This window comes from Onychomys torridus, chromosome 7, assembly GCF_903995425.1.
Source record: "Onychomys torridus chromosome 7, mOncTor1.1, whole genome shotgun sequence".
Classification (NCBI taxonomy): domain Eukaryota; kingdom Metazoa; phylum Chordata; class Mammalia; order Rodentia; family Cricetidae; genus Onychomys; species Onychomys torridus.
The window spans coordinates 35,455,756-35,475,933 of record NC_050449.1 but is presented as its reverse complement, the minus strand read 5'-3'; the positions used below and the strand labels follow the sequence as shown (position 1 = coordinate 35,475,933).

General features: G+C 45.6%; 1 protein-coding gene across 1 annotated transcript in view; it reads left to right on the top strand.

The window, feature by feature from the left end:
* The window catches only part of Sorl1 (sortilin related receptor 1), a 169,373-nt gene that overhangs the window by 70,420 nt on the left and 78,775 nt on the right, over window positions 1-20,178 (top strand). Inside the window, exons 13-16 of the mRNA XM_036191798.1 lie at window positions 11,216-11,394; window positions 13,550-13,736; window positions 17,889-18,017; window positions 18,492-18,577. Coding sequence (XP_036047691.1) covers window positions 11,216-11,394; window positions 13,550-13,736; window positions 17,889-18,017; window positions 18,492-18,577 — 581 coding nt within the window. The remainder of the gene's footprint in view (window positions 1-11,215; window positions 11,395-13,549; window positions 13,737-17,888; window positions 18,018-18,491; window positions 18,578-20,178) is intronic.

The window sequence follows — 20,178 nt, the reverse complement described above, 5'->3', positions numbered from 1 at the left end:
TTTAGAGACTAGCGTCAAGGGGTGCTATGCTTGTACATGACACCCCGCATCCACGTTCAGATTTGCTTTTGCTCAGAGGATGGCATCAACAGAGCACACATCCCACGTATCTGCTGGTGTTTGTGTGTCTAGTCATTTAATTCACACACTGAGCAAGGGACAGCTGTGCCAGGTACTGTACATCTAAAGATGAACAGGATGTTGTGGTTTCCCCCACCCCCACCAGCCTTTCATCCTCTAACCATAAGGTAGGCGAGGAAGTTCATTGCCGTGGTTAGTAAACTGCTAGATGAGGAAGGCGTACAGGGGCCAGGGCTTGGTTTCCTGGGGCATAGATTGCATTCTTTGTATAGTTTCAGTGTTCAGGTTTTGGAGGCAGTTCTCAATTTCCCTTGTTTAACTTCTCCACAGATTGCATTAGCATTCCAAGCTGGCTCCTCTGAAGGAGGAGTCAGTGTGATTTTAGTCCTCTGACACCATCTGTCGGTGCATATGTGCCCAGGGAACGCAGTGTCATTCGGCACTAGCTGCAACAAAACATGGCCAGGAAAATAAACCTGCTGACAGAAAACCATCATGCCCTCCCCAGGCATCCCATAATGGCTTTGGGGTTTGTGGATGGTGGGCATGGTGAACACGATTGTGCTCTTCTATTTGTGAGGGTCATTTGGAAGTGTCTGCAGATAAAGCATATGCAAACAGGAAAATATGGACTGGCCTCCTTTCGACAGGTACATGCATCCCAAGCGCCAGCTCCAGCTTGGCCCAGATCTGTGTAGCCACGTGGCGTTTACTGGGTGTGTTGTTCTCAGAGGCGTTTGCTCCTCCTTTGGTGATTCTGAGAAGCAGGGGATGATAGTGAAGGTAGTCTACAGCCTCCAGAGACCACAGGGATTCTTTGTGCTACAGAGGAGAGTGAGGCCACATGCTAGGCTTGTGGCTGTTGTGAAAAATACCCCAAAGAAACATGGTGAAGAAGGATGAGTTTGTTTTGGGTTCACAGTGTCACAGGTTTCAGCCCCTCTTGGCTGCTCTCTTGCCTTTGGGAAGGAAAGCAGAATCAGGATGTCAGGGAGCACATGGCTGAGCAGAGCTACCCCACAGGAAGGGCATGCTGACGAGGTATAGCTTCCCAGGGCAAGTCCTCAGGGGATCTCTTTCCTCCAACTAAGCTCCGTCCCCTACTTTCTACCACATCCTCATAATGCTGTCATGGCATGAACCCATCAAGGGAAATCCTGTGATGATGTGGTCACCTCTCAGAGATGGGCTCCATCATCAGGGCAGTGAGCCATCCTACCCACACTGACAAAACTGGCCTAGAGCTCTAGGCCTCTTCTCAGTCTGAGCTCCTCAGCCATAGCAACCTCTCTGTCCTTTGAGCCTCAGAATTTCTAGGCTGTCCTATTAATTTGGATTGATTGTGTCCTGACTTGCTGTGTATTTTAGTTCCTTTTCACTATACGCCTAGATTCTTCCACTCATTAGTGAGGCTTTTGTAGGCCTCTATTCCTGGTCTGTACAAGTTAGTGGGCACTTTGCAAATATTTGATTGATCAATAAATAGGTCATGCAGACTTGGGCATCTGAGATTGCTTTTTTTCTTTCTTTCTTTTTTTAAACACCAATTTATAAAATGGGAAGGGATCTGGGGAGGGTGCTATTTGCACAGCTCCAAGGGAGACCGCTGCTGTTGTGTTCTTTGTAAATGACAGCCCCTGAGCAGCGGGGGCTTCCTGAAATGTGTGAAGCCTGGCAGCCAGAGAGAAAAGTCAATCCACCCTCCTTATCTTCCACATAAGGACGTGGTATGATTTGTGGGAGTCAGCACCCACACTGGAACATGAACAGATTTCTGCGAGAAATCATTTCGGGTCAATTACACAAACATTTGTTGAACATCTACCGTGAACCAGATGTTGTGCTAGACACCGAGGATGGGAGGCAAGTGGGGCCTGGTTCAGGATCTGCCTGTGCCCATGGGTGAATATCTGAATCAATTGGAGGGAGCCTGGGAGGAGGGGCTCGTTTTGAATTGAGGAAAGGAGGCGCGTGTATCTGAAGATGAATAGGATGTGGTCCCTCACCTTTAAACATGCTCCCCTTTAGTTGTAATGGAGTGGCATGGAGTCTGGCGCTCCAGTCAGAGGGCAGAGGCAGTGGAGATAGGAACACTGGTTAAAGACAGAAAGACGGCTTTGGGGGTACTTGTTGTCCTACTTCTGGGTGGCTCATTTACTACTTTCTCGGGCCTGGCTTCTCCATCGAGACGCTTGCTTTTGTTGGTGTTAATTGAAATGGAGAGCAGGAAGTGGACCGCTTTGCTTGGCTATCATGTCTGTGTGTCTGAAGGGAGCAAGTGAGATTCCAGGGACTGGGGATTCACTTAGGCATCCCTTCACCATGCTTCCCCAGGAACTTGCCTGCAGCATACCAAGGAGCGGTTTCTGCTTCTTAAGGATGTGCAGCCTCATGCAGAGAACGGGCTGTTGGATTTTGTACCCCCAACCAGAGAAGATCCAAGCACAAGTTTGTCAGCTGGATCCTGAGGGATGAGATCGATTTCTGTTTTTGTCTTGGCCGTTCACCTGTCAGTGTGATGAGATGTTGATAGTTATTAATATTTTGGACTTGCCCAGAGCATCTTTTCTGTGAGGAGATCTCCAGTTTCACAGGGCTTCCCTCTGGGAATCCCCCAAACCTCTGCAGAGGCTACGTGCAGCAGTGTAGCTGACTTTTCTGGGCCTTCGTTCAGGAGGCAGCCTCATGGCTGCGGAGCCTAGGAAGCTGCAGTGGCCTCTTCCTCTGGCTTCTAAACTGATGGCTGAATAGTACTGCTGTGGTGCAGCTGCAGAGACCCACCCCCACCTCATTCTCACCTTTTCCCCCTGCTCCCACGGCCTGTGTAACAGATGCCCGGGTCACTTTTTAACTGTTACAAAGCTGGGACAGGCTCAAAAAAAAAAAAAGAAAAAAAAGAAAAAGAAAAAGAAAATTTGGTGTGGGTTGTTTAATTTCCTGCAGCAGATGTTGACTCTTCTTCTTTCTAGTGGTAGAAGAGGTGTGGGGTGCAGAGACAGGGAGGTGGGTGGAGGTTTTATTATTGATGAACCTTGGTATAGAAGACACAGATCTGGTCATGTAAACACAGTAGGGGAAGGTGTGACATCTGATGTAGGGCCTAGTCTGAGCTGGAGTAAAGCAGAGAACCACTGGGTGGTTGGGAAAGGCTTCTCAGAGGAGATGAAACTTGAGGTGAGCTAAAAAGTGAGGTTGGTATACAGTCTCAGTGTTAGAAAGAGCTTAGGGGGCTGGAGAGATGGCTCAGCAGTTAAGAGCACTTGCTGCTCTTCCAGAAGACCCGGGGTTCAGTTCCCAGCATTGGGATCAGGTGGCTCACAACTGCCTACAACTCCAGCTCCAGGGGATCTGACACCTTCATCTAGCTTTGGTGGGGGGTGCAGGGGTGTGGTGGTGCCCTTGCACACCTGGCACACATTCACACATACACGTAAGAAAGAGAGATACAACTTGAGCAAAGGTAGTGTGAATCTGTGATCCCTCCAGCCTCTGTGTGAGCAGAGTATGTATTGGGAGGTGTAGTGATGAGAAATGAGCTTTGAGGTGGGCATTAGGCAAGCACCAGTCCCTTGGGCCTTCCCTCACTCTCACTGAACAGACTTTTTAAAATAAGGTTTTTATTATCATTATTTTTTGACAATTTCATATATATGTACACATACATATGTAATGACACTTGACCAGTTTTATCCCCATTACACTCTCAGCCCCTCCCACTCCCACTAAATTGTTCTTTCCAACAAATTATTCTCCTGTTTATATGTCTTTTTGTTTCTTTGCTTTTTTTTTTTTTTCTTTCTGAGTTCCGTTAAAGTTGATGACAGGAACATAGGTGTGGGGGTTATCTGCTAGAGAATGGGCAGCCCAGTAGTGATGACACCACTAACGATAAAACTGACATTAACTGCCAGTAGCTCTTTCAGGAGGGGTGGGGCCTCACTAGTCCCACCCTCACTTGTGATGAGATGTTGACAGAAAAGGTAACCACAGCAGTGTGGAGTTCAAGTGAAACGGCCGAGTATGTCTAGAAGGTAGCTTTCACATCAGTCCTCATCATCTCTGGCCCCTACATTCTTTTACTATTGGTAGTGTTCCCTGGACCTCAGAGCAGGGGATAGAGATGCTGGGCACTCTCAGCGCTCTGACGACTTATTAGTCATTACATTGATTGTTGCCCACAGCGAAGAGAAGCTTCTCTGCCCAAGGCTGAGAGCAGCACTAACCTATGGATATAAGCATCAATATTTATAGAGCAGTTTGACATCATGTCCATTTAGCAAGGCAACAATAGCAGGCTTCCTTCTAGGGCCTTGGATTTCCATCCATATTTGACCATGTTTATAGTACCAGGCAGGAACCCCTCCTGTGGAAGTGGCCTGGTGCCTAACCAGAAGGCAACCGGTTCCTCTCCTAAGAGTCATGCCCTTTATGCACCAATGGGCATATCTTGCCCTGTAGGTTGGAACTGTAGCTTGAAGGGTTTCTAGTTGGGTAAGAGTGAAAGTTTGTCTTTGAGGCCTTGAACTGGAGGAATGGCATGGCTTTCTTTGGAAGAATGAAGAGGGTAAATGTATTTCAGAGAAGATTGTGAGTGAAGGCTCATGGGTTTGAGGACTCATCCTGGGAGAAAAGGACATGCTTTCTGATTAACTGGAAGGTAATTGCACCACTCACAGAAAACAGAGGCATAGAAGGAGCAGGACAGAGCCATGCCATGATGGCAGATTTGGTCAGAGTGAACCAGGTGGCTGGTTCAAGTTCCAAGGTGGAGTCTAGCAGTAATCTGATGGTGCTGCATCATGTGGTTCTGCCTTCTGTCACCTGTGATGGAGAATCTTCCAGTCTTTGAACCACTGTGGCAATGGGGAACTTGCCATTTCCTTCTGGGACAGTTTGATTCATTCCTTTGCTCATTCACTCATTCATTTGTTCATGCATTCATTTGTTCATTTGTGAGCATAGTTCTCTGGTGAGAGAAAGTTTGAGTTCTTTGCACTCCAGATGCCATCCCATGGGTTTGGGTTCTGTCCCCTGGAATCACATGACAGACACTTCCTTTTATCTGAAAACCTCAGCCATTTGAGGACCCCACCTTTGTAATCCTGAGTATCTCTCATCCTATGGGAACACCCCCATTTCCTTTCCTGTCTACTGTTGGACTCTGAGTCTTCACATAAACTTTTCTCTCCATCTACCTTATGATATCATTACATTAAGATGTGGGTCTCAGATCTGACTTCCATAGTGTGAACCATGCAGAAGGATTAATACCTACTGATTCTGAACACTTTCTAAAACAAAACAAAACAAAAAACCCACATTAAAACCAAATTTACACTTTTTTTTGATACTGTTTCTTGATGTGTAACCCAGGCTGTCCTCCAACTTGAGATCCTCCTGCCTCAGCCTTTCCAGTGCTCAGATGACAGATGTGCACCAACATTCCTGGCACTTTAAAACTGGTGACTCTCACTTACATTTTTGTTTATTGAGAAACCATTTATATACCAGAGTATCTTTGGATCTTAATCACTTGTTAGTGACTCATATCAAAATGCTTTCCACTACCGCAAAGGTGCCCATGCAGGCACCTCCCTTCGGTGCTTCACTCTATCCCTCCTGCCTGTTACATGCAGTCGATGGCTTATTATTGCCATAAGGCTAGTTTTCAGAGTTGCATCTATTCATTTTTTAATATGATATATGTGTATGTGTTTTCACATGTGTGAATTGTGTTTCTATGCAGCCATATGTGAACCTGTGTGCATGTGAAGGCTCAAGGTCAATATTAGGAATTTTCTTTGCGATTTTACTTAGTTCTTTGAGGCAAGGTCTCTCAGCCCAGCTCAGAGCTTGCTGATACAGCTTATTTCCTTAGCCATTTTGCCCCATGGATCCCATTTCTCCACATTCTGAGGTTAGGGTTACAGGAGGGACACCATACCAACATGCTATTGGCATGGATTCTCTGGATCCTCTTGCTTGGATGTCATGATCGTTAACTGCTGACCTCTCCCCCCTCGCCCAGCATTTTATTTTTAGGATTTGTTCACCATATCACTTTTGTCAGTAGCCAAATTCAGGTCAACTACACTTCCAGATCTCATTAAAGGACAGATGTCTAAGTGTCTCCTATCCTATATTAGAACAGGTAAGTCTTGAGAACTTCATGTGTAAGTTAATTTTCCCTTTTTGCTTATTCTTTGGATGCCTGAAAGTGTTTGAATTTAATTTTAGCATTTAAAAAAATGTATTTGTACAACTGACCCTTTGCAGATCCTATAGAGTCATATTCAAGTTCCCTGTCTAAACTGCTGACCAGAGTATGGAGCTCTGTGAGAAATTGAAATCTTATTTTGGTTTGTGATGAAATTTATATCAGCACACTTTGGATTATTCCACTAGCAATGAATGAATGTTATCTGTGTGGTCCACACAAATCTCCTTAAAAAAATATTGTTCTCACATCATCATCCTTGTTATGGTTGGTTTTAATATTAACTTGATGGGATTTGGAATCACCATGGAAACAAATCTCTGAGCATGTAAGAGGGATTAGCTCAATTAGGTTAATTGATGTGGGAGGTACCAGTTCTTTGGCTAGTGTCTTGGACTGAATGAAGAGGAGAAAGTGAGCTGAGGCCCATGTTCATTGCTCCATGTTGATGCAATGTGACCAGATGCCCCCAGGTTCTCCCTTCAGACTGTGAGCCACAACAAACCCACCCTTAGGCTGCTTCTGTTCAGTGTTGCTTTGTCATAGCAACAAGATCAGTAACTGATAACAATTCTTTTGTTCAAATCAAGAAGAATCAGGAGGAAAGGAAATGGGTTTGCTGGTTGTGACTAGAAACTGCGGCTTCCTTCTGCCTAAGTGCTTTTATAATCCTTCTCAAAACTTCCTTTTCTTCTGCTATTTTTTATTTTTTTATTTTGGTGTTTTGAGACAGGGTTTCTCTCTGTAGCTTCAGAGCCTGTCCTGGGCTTGACCTGAGACCAAGCTGGCCTCGAACTCAGAGAACTCAGAGCTCAGCCTGCCTCTGCCTCCCATGTGCTGGGATTAAAGGCATGTGCCACCACCGCCCAGCCTGCCTTTTCTTTGGGTAGACAGAGTGTTCCTCTTCCGTCTTTAGGGTTTGTTCTGCCGGACTCTTGCAGAATTATTGAAAAGGACTCTGGTTGTTTTCTCTTGATCTCTCCTTGTTCCCTAGTAGGTGTTATTTTTGTTCCTTTTCCTTTAGAAATACAAATTCTTTGTAAAATCTTTTTTGTTTATACTATTGGCCGTGAGAACAATGATCTTGTTACTTTATAATCCTCTACAGAAGTTAACTAGCCTTCCAACCAGTCCACTACCACCACCACCCAGTCTTCTGCCCCTCTGGCCCACCGACCCACCAGCCTCTGGCCTTCCAGCCCACGGACAGCAATCTACTAGGTATTTTGGTAGTTTGAATCATGAGTCCTGACTCTTAAACTACCTGGCTTCTCTTCCAATAGACTTTTAGCTGTCCAGTGTCATGGCAGTAGTGAACTTCTGGGAAGTTGACTTCTGTTAAATCTTCTCATAAATCTTTTGATCATGATGATATGTCTCTTTTCATCTTGATTGAACATGTTAACTATATACAATTACATACATGCAATTACATGTTAATTACTTACAAATCTTTTTCTTTCACTTTTCCTAGAATTTAGGGACTTCAGTTTTACTCCCCCAGGACTCAAAAATTTGAATCTTTTGACAACCTCTCTCAATCCCAACACCTCTTCTCATATTGAGATTTGTGAACTGATCTCTCTACACCTGGAGGCTAAACCAAGTGATGGGCTCTGCAGTCACTGGGGGCAAAGTGATCTGGCTCTTTCTGTCAACCACATGATAATATCATGTGTTTAGTAATTACCTTTGCTTATCCCTTTAAAGTGTGTAGTTACAAGTTTTATTTTATATTGATGTATATCTGACGTTCCTACCCTCTTGGGAGATTTTAGCCATGTGCTAAATTTTTTCCCAAACAGTTTGTGTTCTTCATTAATAAGTAGAATAGGGATCGAGATGCTGCATAATCATTTGTAACTTAAAAATGTAAAGACAGGGGCTTGGGAGACGGCTCAGTGGATATAGTGGTTGTTATATAAGTACGAAGACCTGAATTTGGATCCCCAGCATCCATGTAAAGTGGCAGACATGGTGGTGCACACCTGTAACTTCAGCCCTCTGGAGCAGGGCAGAGGTAGAGGATGATCTCATTAGACAGCTAGGCTAGCCAGTTGGTGAGCTCCAGGGTCAGTAAGAAAGTGTCCCTGTGTCAAAAAATAAGGTGGCCAGTGAGGAAGACACATGACAACTTCACGTTGACCTCTTGCCTCCACACATATACACATGTGTATATTCAGCTCTACACACACACACACACACACACACACACACACACACACAGAGAGACAGAGAGAGAGAGAGAGAGAGAGAGAGAGAGAGAGAGAGAGAGAAGAAAAAAGGGAAGAAAAGACGTCTGTAATTTTTTTCCTTGCCTGTTGTCATTTTAATTTCACTGGTAAACCCTGTCTTTGGTATCAGAATGTTGCGATCAGTCTGACCTAGATGTTCCCTTAGCTGTTGCTGTCGTTAGATGACCTCCCTTTCTTCAACATCCTGAAAAATGCCATGTTGAAGACATGGTTGTGCTTGGCCACACACCTGCTGATTTGTCTCCTTCATGACTTACTGTCTGCATCTTCTGGGAATCTATAAAGAAATGGTTCATTTCTTAGGGTTGTCTTTGGTTGGAAGAACTCTTAAATGGAATTAACTTGGCCATGTTAAAATAATACATGGACTTCCTGTGCCATCATCGAACAGGTGGAGCACTCCAAATGTGTCTGATTAATGGTACCAGACTGAAGGTAGCTTTAGTAGTGGTACTGAGCCTGCAGCTCTTAACATTAGTAAAAATGCAAGTGATGAATGACTTAACCATATCTGATTAAACCTCACTTAAACTCCAACATGACAGCTGGATGAGAGTTTACTCTCACATATGACCTGTGCTGAATGGGGGAACACTTAGTCCCCAGTGACCCGGGGGGCTGCAGACCCCATCACTTGGTGTAGAGAGATCAGTTCACAAATCTCAATATGAGAGGAGGTGTTGGGAATAAGTGAGGTTGTCAAAAGATTCGTGTCAAATTCTGGGGTCCTGAGGGAGTAAAACTGAAATCCCTAAATTCTAGGAAAAGTGAAAGAAAAAGGTGTGTATGTGATTAGAATTTTGTGGAAACCTGGTAGCCCCTGGGTTCTAAAGAAAACTTGAATCCAGTGGTTATCACAGCTCATTGACTAACAAAAGACATTTAAAGTTTGGGGCGAGGGTTCTGGGCTCCTGAATGATACCCTATCCTCTGTGAGACTGTTTGAAAGTAGTGTAATTACCAAGTGTTTTTTTTTTTTTTTCAATTTGTGATCTTGTCTTTTTCTGACTCAGTACCTGTTTTCCTACTGCCTTTTTAAAAAATTTTTTGCAAATGCTGGGAACAATGTAAAGAATACTCTGGTGATCTTTACTAAATGCCAGCTTGCTTAGCTTCCTTTATCTGTGTATTTATCTGTCTTCTCCATTATCTTTGAGCTTGAATCACTTGAAGAGCAGTTACAGACACCAGTCCTGTCACAGCTTACTGTGTACATAAACATCTCCGATCAGTAAAGACGTTTTCCTATTTGATCACATTTAAGAAAACTGAGACGGACTAAATATCTCTCAGTGGCTATTTGCTCAGTTGTCTAGGATTGCTAATGATGATGGCTTCAGGGTTCAGTCGTTGTACAACGACACCCTAGGCTGGATTTACACACTGCCTTGTGACAAGCCCTCTCTGCTGTTTTATTTGCTTGGCTTTGATCATATTGAAAATTTAGAAAAAAATTGATCGTGTGTGTGTGTGTGTGTGTGTGTGTGTGTGTGTGTGTGTGTATCTGTGTCAGTGTGTGTGCGTGCATGCGTGGGTAGTCATATGTAAGTGGTGCATGCATGTCACAGCATGTGTGGAGGTCAGAAGATACGCTCTGGAGTTGGTCCTCACCTTTCACCTTGTTAGAAGCGGCGTCTCCTTGTTCACTAGGCTAGCTGGCCCACAAGCTTCCTGGGATTCTCTTGTCTCCACCTCCTAAGTTGCTGTAGGAGGCTGGGATTACAGAAGCGTGCTACTGTGTGTCCAGCTTTCCGTGAGTTTGGGGGGATCTGAACTGAGATCGTTATATTTGCATGTGGAGTGCTTTTCCCCACTGTGCCGTCTACTCAGCCCCGGTAGATGTGTATCTAAGTGTATAAAAGTGTTGTCATCACCGCTGTCCCACATCCTAGATTTGCTCTGTTGCATTGAATGTCACCGAGAGGTTGGGCCGAATAAGGATGCGTGTGGTATCTGATGGCCACTGTTGGTGGTGCTGAGTGTGGGTAAGGGAGTGGCTCATCGCTTCCCGTGAAGTTGCATTTTCCCCAGCAATGAATGGTTAGTTTGTGGGTTGATCTCTTTAGACCACATGGGCATCCTAGTTCCCTGAAATTCCACACTGTGATTTTAGCATCCAGTGATGATCCTTGTCTGATTTGATTATCCCAGTGGTGATTACAGAAGAATAACACTATACATTCTGTTGTTACTTTTTAATAATATTAGGGGATGTACCAATATAAGAAAAAAATATCTTTCTTCCCCTCCCCTCCCCTCCCTATTTCCCTCCTTCTCTCCTCTCTCTCTCTTTCTCTCTCTCTCTCTCTCTCTCTCTCTCTCTCTCTCTCTCTCTCTGCCTGTTTGTCTGTCTGTCTGTCTCTCAGCATTGGTAGAGATACGTGCCATATTTTTATTCACTATGTCATGTTACCATCTTCTTTCTCTTCTGTGCTAAAATTTTCCTAAATCTGGCTGTTCACAGTCCTATCAGCTAGTTCCTGTGTCTTTTTTTTTTTTTAGAGGGGGCGTATTGGAGATTGAACCCAGCACCGAGTGACACACCGGTTCTTGTATTCTTTTTAAGTGACAGAATTTGTCCCTAACACTTATTTGTGTGTGGAAACTGAGGCCTGCCTTCCAGGAATGTAACCTCAAGCCTCCTTTTGCTTGTGTTGGGCAGGTTCAGCACCAATGAAGGGGAGACCTGGAAGACATTTGTCTTCTCCGAGAAGCCTGTGTTTGTGTATGGTCTTCTCACAGAACCTGGAGAGAAAAGTACCGTCTTCACCATCTTTGGCTCAAATAAGGAGAATGTCCACAGCTGGCTCATCCTGCAGGTCAATGCCACTGACGCATTAGGTAAGGCATTCATTGTCTCTCGGACCCTGGTCACAGACATAACGACTGACTATTGGGAGTGTACAGAGCAGCAGCGTAGATACAGTATCTTCAGTTTGTGATTCACTAGGGGTGTTGTGCCCAAGTGAGTGAGTGAAAGGCACAGGGCACAGGTGCTTGCTGGTTTATCCAGTTCCAAGGGACTGTTCATGATTCTGTGTCTTGATTTCCTTGTGCAGTACCTGGCATGTAGTATGTCTCAATATGTATCTGTTAAAAGTATGGATGGATGGATGGAAATGTTTTCCAAACTAGAGGACCTATTCAGTGGGTATGTCTATATTAGCTCTCTATCAGGGAAAAGGCAGAAAACATTGTTTTGGCTTGTGGTTTTGGTCCATAGTTCTTTGACATTTTCACTTTAGGCTGTACTAGGAGCTATGATAGGAGAAGTCTTCTTGTCTCATTGTGTCCAGAAGCAAAGGAAGAGAGAGGAGAAGAGGAAGAGGCTGGGATGCCAATGCATTCATTAAGATCACACTTCTGATGGCCTTACTTCTCTCCTCTAGGCCTCATTTCCTATAAGTCCCACCACTTACCCATAGTGCAATGGGCCAGGGACTGACACCCAAGTCTTCAGGAGCATTCAAGATGTACAATAGCACTGGTTTGATTCAGGGTCCTTTGATGGCTGACTGGAGTCTAGTTAGATCTGCTGGTACCCACGAGATCCTTAAGCAGGGAGGACTGATGGACAGAAGCTCTTTCATATGGCCTCATCGACCTCTGTCCTTCCTCACCTCTACTTAGCTGATATTACCCTAGCTATCCAGAAAGCCTCCTGTGTCTTCTTCCTGCTGTTCAGCCTCAGCCTCAGGATCTAGCTCCTGTGCTGATAGCATCTCAATCAGAAGATGCCTCTCTTTTTTATGCTCCGAAATAAGTGTATCCATCACATCTTGAGTTATATATCTGTGCCTGCAATCTTGTACCATGTTCCTTCACCTAGTTATAAGGCTCTTCAAAACACGGACTTTTCCTGTGCACATTTTTATTTCACCTACTGAGTTTCTTTATTGCCTCACAGACGGTAGGGTTTTTAATAATTCCTAGCTAATTCGAATGGCAATGTATTGACAGGTATGCATCAGCTTTGGGTAATATTTAACCCGACACATGTATAAAAAAGATATGAGGCACCAATCTAGACATAAGCATAGAACTCCCATAGGCACACGACTGACATTTTAAATGGATGTGGGCTGGTAGAATAAGTGTGAAGTTGTTATCTTGTCATTCCCGGTTTCTCTACATAAAGATCTGTACCATCAAGTAGGGCAAACACATTCTTCAGTGCTCGCAGCCCATGCTACCAGATGCGCCTTCCTTCTAAGGAAGCAGGATGGGTCAGTAGTACCCCTACATCACCTATCAAAGTGTCCCATTTCCCTAGGAGGGAGCTCAGCCCCACCCTCACCCTGGCACCTATTATAAACTTGACTAAGTGTTGGTATATTCCAGAATTCCAGGACTAGGGAGGTCGAGGCATGGGGATCAGGAGTTTGCAGTTTACCCAAACTCTCTAGATAGAGCCTCTGTTTCATAAAACCTGCAAGTAACCCCGCAAGCCACCCAAAACTCTGGGCCAGTGAGATGGTTCAGCAGGCAACTGTGCTTGCTGTGCAAGCCTGAGGACCTGAGTTCAATCCTGGGAGCCCATGGAAAGGTGGAAGGAGAGGACTAACTCCACAGGGTTGTCCTCTGACCTCCACATGTACACCAGGGCACACATACACAGAATAGATAGGTTTAAATAACCCCCAGAACACCCCCCCCCACACACACACACAGTGCACAAATCAACCAAAATAAATAGCAATTACCCGTCCCCCCATCAAGTGCCTCACACTTTATGCTTCAGAAGTTTGGATAGTGTCGGATGTGACTTGCATCCTCACAGCCTTCTCAGAGGAGCACCTCTGTGATAGTGGTGTTGCCTTCATTCTTGGGGCTGCTGCCCGCCCTCAGCACACGGTGACCAGAAATGGGTAGCTTTGAGCTCTGTACTTGCTGGGTGGCCACAGAGACACCAGAAGTAGAGGGCTGAATGGTGGGGGGACGGGAAGCCCTGCACAGCCTGGATCTGATGCTATGCTCTGCCCTTTTCTGTTCTCAGGGGTTCCCTGCACCGAAAATGACTACAAGCTGTGGTCCCCCTCTGATGAGCGGGGAAATGAGTGTTTGCTAGGACACAAGACAGTCTTCAAAAGGAGGACGCCCCACGCGTCGTGCTTTAACGGGGAGGACTTCGACCGGCCGGTGGTCGTGTCTAACTGCTCCTGCTCCCGGCAGGACTATGAATGGTGTGTTCCTCCTCCGTGGCCGGAACCTTGAGTTGTGTGTCTCTGTGCTGCAGTGTGAGGCCAAAAGAGGGAGAGCGCGCTCTCTTTCTCCGAGGAAGGGAGCAGCGTTCCTTGAGCGTGCTTTCTGAGCGTGGAGCTGTGTGAGGCACTTTTTGCCTACGTTGTCTTCTAATTCTACAGCAGTGCAGTTCCGTAGAGGTGTGGCTTCCCAAACCTTCAGCCAGTCATTTCTGTAGGGACTCTTAGTCAGGGTTTGTTTCTAGGAGGATCCCTAAAGGGAATACACGCACTGAAAGTCCCATTTTGGGGAACTTGTTTTCTATATAGATCTCCTTTGCCAGAGAGGACTTATTTTCTTATCTGAAATGGGGGTGGTGGTGGTGTTTGTATATATCATTTTTGCCTCATTTATTATTGCTTGAGGACACTATCCGAGGCATGTCTGGGAATTGTTAAATGGAAATGACATCTGTACGAGTCACTATGTCCGGTGGTGAGAAGCCACCTTAGAGCGATTTAGTGTGGAAGGAAAGAGAAGGCTGCAATTTGCAGCAGGAAAATCGGGATGTCTGGAGATGTTGAGCTGGGCTTTAGGGAAGCATCAAGCTACGTGGACAGGGCAGCATCAGGCCGTGCAGTGGCAGTGTGGTGATGTGGGGGCCAGAAAGTGCCTGTGACTGTCAGTCTGTTTCGGATGACTGGGTCGGGTGTGTGGAGGTGGAGTCAGTGAGTGGAGATGAGGTGGAAAAGATGACAGGCAGGGGGAAGAAGTGGCGACCTGCAGGAGAGGGACATCATTCTGTAGGCAGGAGGAGCGTCGAAGGCCTTTAGGGAGAGTTGAGCTGAGCAGAGCTTAGCTGTAGATGGCCCCTGCTGTTGAGTGCATAGTATCCAGTCTCTTCTGTCAGGTGCGGCTAGAGCATGGGCTTGCAGCCTACTCAGAGTGTTTGTTTCCATGGTGGTTGAGGCACTATGTTTTACCCTGTGGCATCATTGTACTTGGCCAGCCAAAGCCAGAGCCCTCTGGTATGTGCTAGACCAGAGGTTGGAAGAGGGCCCCATGATGAATGTTCTAGGCTTTGTAAGCCATATGGTTCCACAGATGCTGCTCAGCTATGCCTCTGGTAGTACCTACAGATGAAGGAAAGACATCCTTGATGAAGGGATCTGGTTGTGATCCAGAAAACCCTGGTTTCATAAAAACAGCCAACTATATTTGGCCAAGAACATGTGGGTCTTGATAAAATGCAAATGCTGCCCCAGGGGTTCAAGCAGGCTCCAGGTGCTAGACCTACTCCTTTGTGTTCATTCCTATTTCAGGTTTCAACAGGGGTGCCACCTGCATCTGGAGTCCATAGGGTATTTTGGAGCTAGCTTCCTCCAGACACGAAGGGTGCCTGTACCAAGAAATAAAATTATGATTAAGTAAAACATTACTTGAGGAAGTGAAGCAAAGCGTTTGCTTTCTTCACTCCTGGTTGCTGTTTTGCTTTTTGAAAAAGAAATATCAAAGTTCTCTCCCACAAAACAAGCCAAAGCTCAATCTTCCAGGAAAACTGGCTGGGCTGCTGCTGGTTTGCTAGACCTTTCTTGGCACTTACTTCTGCTGGATGATGAGCCTTTATTACAGACCAGGAGAGCCACCTCTGTGCCCGCCCCTGCACTGCAGAAATGCTGAAGGGCCCATTGATGTCAGCCTCCCTCTCTTTGCTGTGGCTTCCAGAAAGGGGCCATTCTGGTCATATGAGTCTGGAGAATATTCCACGGATTGGACTGTGGTATTGAGAGAGGAAATGGTCCCAAGACATCATGAGAGATGAGATGAGGACATGCCAGCTGTGGTGATATCTGTCCATGGGTCGAGCCACTGGTGGACCATTGTGTTTGCAAGCCAGGTGAATTCTGATAGCCCTTTCAGACCATAGCAGGACACCAAACTATTGGTGGACATGTTCTCTGATTTCAAGAGTGGTTTCTTTATTTCTCCACATTGCCAGGACACAACACACAGCTTTCAAATTCTTAGGTGCAACCCTTAGTAAGCAATAGAGTTCATGTTGTAACCCATTGTCCACACATATGTGTATATGCAGATCCACGTTTGCTGCACATGTAATTAAAACAGAGTTTTGTTTTTTTTTAAATATTTATTTATTTATTAATTATGTATACACTCGCCAGAAGAGGGCACCAGACCTCATTATAGATGGTTGTGAACCACCATGTGGTTGCTGGGAATTGAACTCAGGTCCTCAGGAAGAGCAGTCAGTGCTCTTAACCTCTGAGCCATCTCTCCAGCCCTAAAACAGAGTTTTTATGGGACAGTTACTTTTAAACATGCGATGTTTTTTGCAGTCTTTCATTGTTTGTGGGAGAGTAGGAAGATGTTATGACCCACAGACCAGGAAACCTGTTTTGCTAGGGAGGCAAACAAGCAATGCCCTAATATTCCAGCTCAGGTCCTCACAGAGTAGCCATTCAGTAACAAATGGATGGACTGAAAGAGAGAGAGTGATAAAATCACTGTCCTTGCAGCGGTTCTCCACAGATCACTAGGAGTGGATTTACAATGCAGACTACTTGGCCCTGTAATTTGGTTGTACTTTTAATCTAAGAAATATTTAATAAATGTTGATGAACTCAACATTGACTATGTTGGGAAATGAAGTTTTTGGGGTCAAGCTCGTGAATATAAAATTCCTATGACGCAAAGAACCAGTAGCTTGAATCAAGCCTTGGAAAACAGTACAGCTAACTGCCTTACTCTCCAAGTGGGGAGTATAGACTGGAGAAGCCATGGAGATAGCGGGAGACTTAGAATTCAGCTAGCATTTGCCTGCTTCACCCACCAGGCTGTGAGTTTGGCTGATATGGCCTCCAGATCACAGGATGAACTAAACTGTCATCTCCCAAAGTTCAGGGTAAGACATCCAGGTGATTTTGTTTGTTTGTTTGTTTGTTTGTTTTTTTCAGACAGGGTTTCTCTGTGTAGCTTTGTGCCTTTCCTGGAATTCGCTTTGGAGACCAGGCAGGCCTTGAACTCACAGAGATCTGCCTGGCTCTGCCTCCCGATTAAAGGTGTGCACCACCATCGCCCGGCGTGATTTAGACAGTCTCAAGTGACATCGAATTCTTAATCACAATGATTTTTAAGGCTAGGAAGTTGTAGATCACTTGCCTGGCACAGACAAGGTCCTGAGTTTGATCCCCAGCACTTCAAAAAAAAATTTTTTTTTAAAGGTTTTTCTTTTTAAATTCTTCTTTTAATTCTTCCAGTGAGCCAAGGAGGAAGTATCAAGGTCTTTAAATATTGGCTAAACCAGCGTGTGTGTGTGTGTGTGTGTGTGTGTGTGTGTGTGTGTGTGTGTGTGTGTGTGTGTGTTGTGCACCTGTGATGGCACATATGTGGGAAGTCAGAAGACAACTTCTGGGAGCTGGTTCTCTCCTACTTTGGTTCAGAGGCAGAGTCTCTTGACTCTGCACAGTGTATGCCGGGCTGGCTCTAAGCTTGTAACCAATTCTCCTGGCTCCCTCCTTTTTGTGGTATGAGTGCTGGGATTACAGATAGTCACCACTGTGGCCTGCATGTTACACAGCACCCAGCTTGTGTTCAGGAGCTTTTACTTGCTGTCACCCTGTCTTCATTTTATTTATTTACCTGGAATAGAGTCTTAGATTCCAGACTGGCTTCAAGTCTGCTTCAAATCAACTTCTGATTGTCTTGCCTCTACTTCCCAGGTTGTGCCCTCACATCTAGTGCTGGTATTGAACCCAAGGCCTTGTGTGTGCTAGGCAAGCACTTTACCAACAGAGCTATGGCTTCAGCCCTATGTTCCCTTTTAACCAAGAACAAACAGGCCCTGAGTCTGGATAGGCTGCTGAATGTAGATGAGATTTTTCTTTGGCATGATGGCTTGCATCCTTTTTGTCTGCTTAGGGTATGTAGCAGTGGCTCTTTGGATGGGCTCTTATATAAGGTTTTTTTTTTATGCAGATGCAGCTTAGTATAACAAAGTGCTTGCTCTTTAAAGGGCCTGTTGAGTAGCCTATAACATCTAAGAACTAGACGGAGTATAGAGGTGGCAGGATTGGTTCTAAAGCGCCTGAAGGGTATATATCCATGGTCTAAATGAACTCCACTTGCCTTTTCAGTGACTTTGGCTTCAAGATGAGTGAAGATCTCTCCTTAGAGGTTTGTGTTCCAGACCCTGAGTTTTCGGGGAAGCCCTACAGCCCTCCTATGCCTTGTCCTGTGGGTTCTACATACAGAAGAACGAGAGGGTATGTACCGCACAGTTGGCTGAGTCAGGCTCTCAAGGGCCTGCCACAGGAAGAAGGGATCTTTGAGGGTCACGTGACTTGGCCCACACCCTAAATTCTCAAACCCCAAGTTAAAGACTGCAGGTGGTTGGACAGTTTGTAAACTAATGGTGTCTGCAGAGTCTCCTATCCCCAGTGAGAGAACACAGTCTGCGAGCTTTCCTGCGAGGCTGAGGGCATCCTCAGCTGGGGAGCTTCTTCAGAGGCATTTATAGAAGAGAGATATTTTTAAGTGTTTCCCCAAGCAGTGCATTAAATTGTGTGGGTCTTCCCACTCTAAATAATCACAAGCAAAACTGACTCAGAGCAACTAAACACCGTCCTTCTGACTTTGTGGTTCATGGCCAGGAGTATGTGCTTAGTTGGGGGACCTCCATGACCCATATGCAGCCTCTGTGTTTCTGACTTCTTGTTTTGGTGGTGGTGGGGTAACAGCTATCGGAAGATTTCTGGGGACACCTGCAGTGGAGGAGATGTCGAAGCGCGGCTGGAAGGGGAGCTGGTCCCCTGTCCCCTGGCAGGTAAGACAGGCAGCCTCTTCCCCTTGCCTTCTTGAGCCCTGGTTGGGTCACTCTGGTCTCGCCCACCTAGGCATGTGGCTCTTCTTAGAATTTAAGCATCATGGGAGCGCCTTCCCTAAGCTTAACGTGAAACACATGTGTAGTCTCCCACCTTGAAAGAGGGGAGTATTTGGTGGCAGGTCAGGTTTTTTGGGGGTAGTCTGCTTGGTGTCTGTTGTATGTTGAACAATGGGAATTAGGGAGCAGTCACAGGCCTTGGTGTGTCTCTTAGCTTGTCAAAGTTGAATGTGAAGAAACTGAGGCTCCTTCTAAGCTAGCTAAGTGGTCTATCTTAATTTTATAACCAATCTTAGTTTTATTAGAATTTTTCAGATTTCAATTCCTTTGTGCCTGTGTTGAAAGTTGAATCCTCTCTAAAGCCCAGTGATGCAGAAGTCACTGGCTCCACTGAAAACTACTGTGTGTGTGACTAAGAGGAAGCAAGTGAGTTCAGAGGAAAAGATGTTCCTAAGGTCATTGACAGTGGTAAAATTCAGACCTGAAGGTCCAGGATCCAAATGGCATCTAAGTGTTAGTCCTGTTTCCCATGGTCACTGTGCCTACCAGTGTGCCTCTTTGGGGAGATTATGAAGATATGAGTGTATTTCAAACACATTTTAAGCCGTTTAGTGGTGAAGTAACATGAGCTATTTGTAATATAGACACAAAATTTGATACATTAAAAAGGAGATTGGGCTGGGCACATGGCTCAGTGGACAAGAGCACTTCCTATATTGGCATGAAGGTTCAAGTTCCCTAAATAAGAGCCAGGCATGATTGTGTGCATGCTTTAAGCTCAGTGTTGTGGACGGGTGGAAACAGGAGGCTTGCTGGAAACCAGCTTAGTTCCAGGCTGAGTAAGAGATTCTGTTTAGGGAGTAAGGCTTCGGGAGATGGAGCGGGATATGTGATGTTCAGCTGGGCACGTAAACCCATGCTCATGTGCACCACACAGATGCATACATGCACATACACAGACACATACACAGACAGACATACAGACAGACAGACACAGAGTCACAGACACACACATAGAAACACACACACAGACACACATAGAGAGACACACAGAGACGCACATAGAGACACACACACAGACACACACAGAGACATAGACAGACAGACAGACAGACAGACAGACACACACACACACACACACACACACACACACCCCACAGGAAATAAAAAGGGGATTGCTTGGCCTCCTTTCTTCCTTCACCATTTCCAAGTCTTGTTCACTCAGGGCTTCCTTACTTCCTCAGAGGCTTCATCAGGCTCCTCCTGGTCAGTGAGGGCAGGTGAGTGGCCCCGGCTTTTGTCAGCAGTGCTGTTGTGATGGAAGTGCCACGGGCACCCAGTGAATCATGACACGGACACGCCATCTTCCTTCCACAGGCAGGCAGCGCAGGGCAGCCTCTTGCCAGCTGACTGCTCGTCGGCTTGCCCTGGTGTTTTCAGGCTAAGCTCATTAGTCCCTTAATTTAATCTTCCATCATTACCAGAGTAATTAACATACCTCACTGTGGAGACGTAAAAAGAACCACTAATTCAGCAGATTCCGA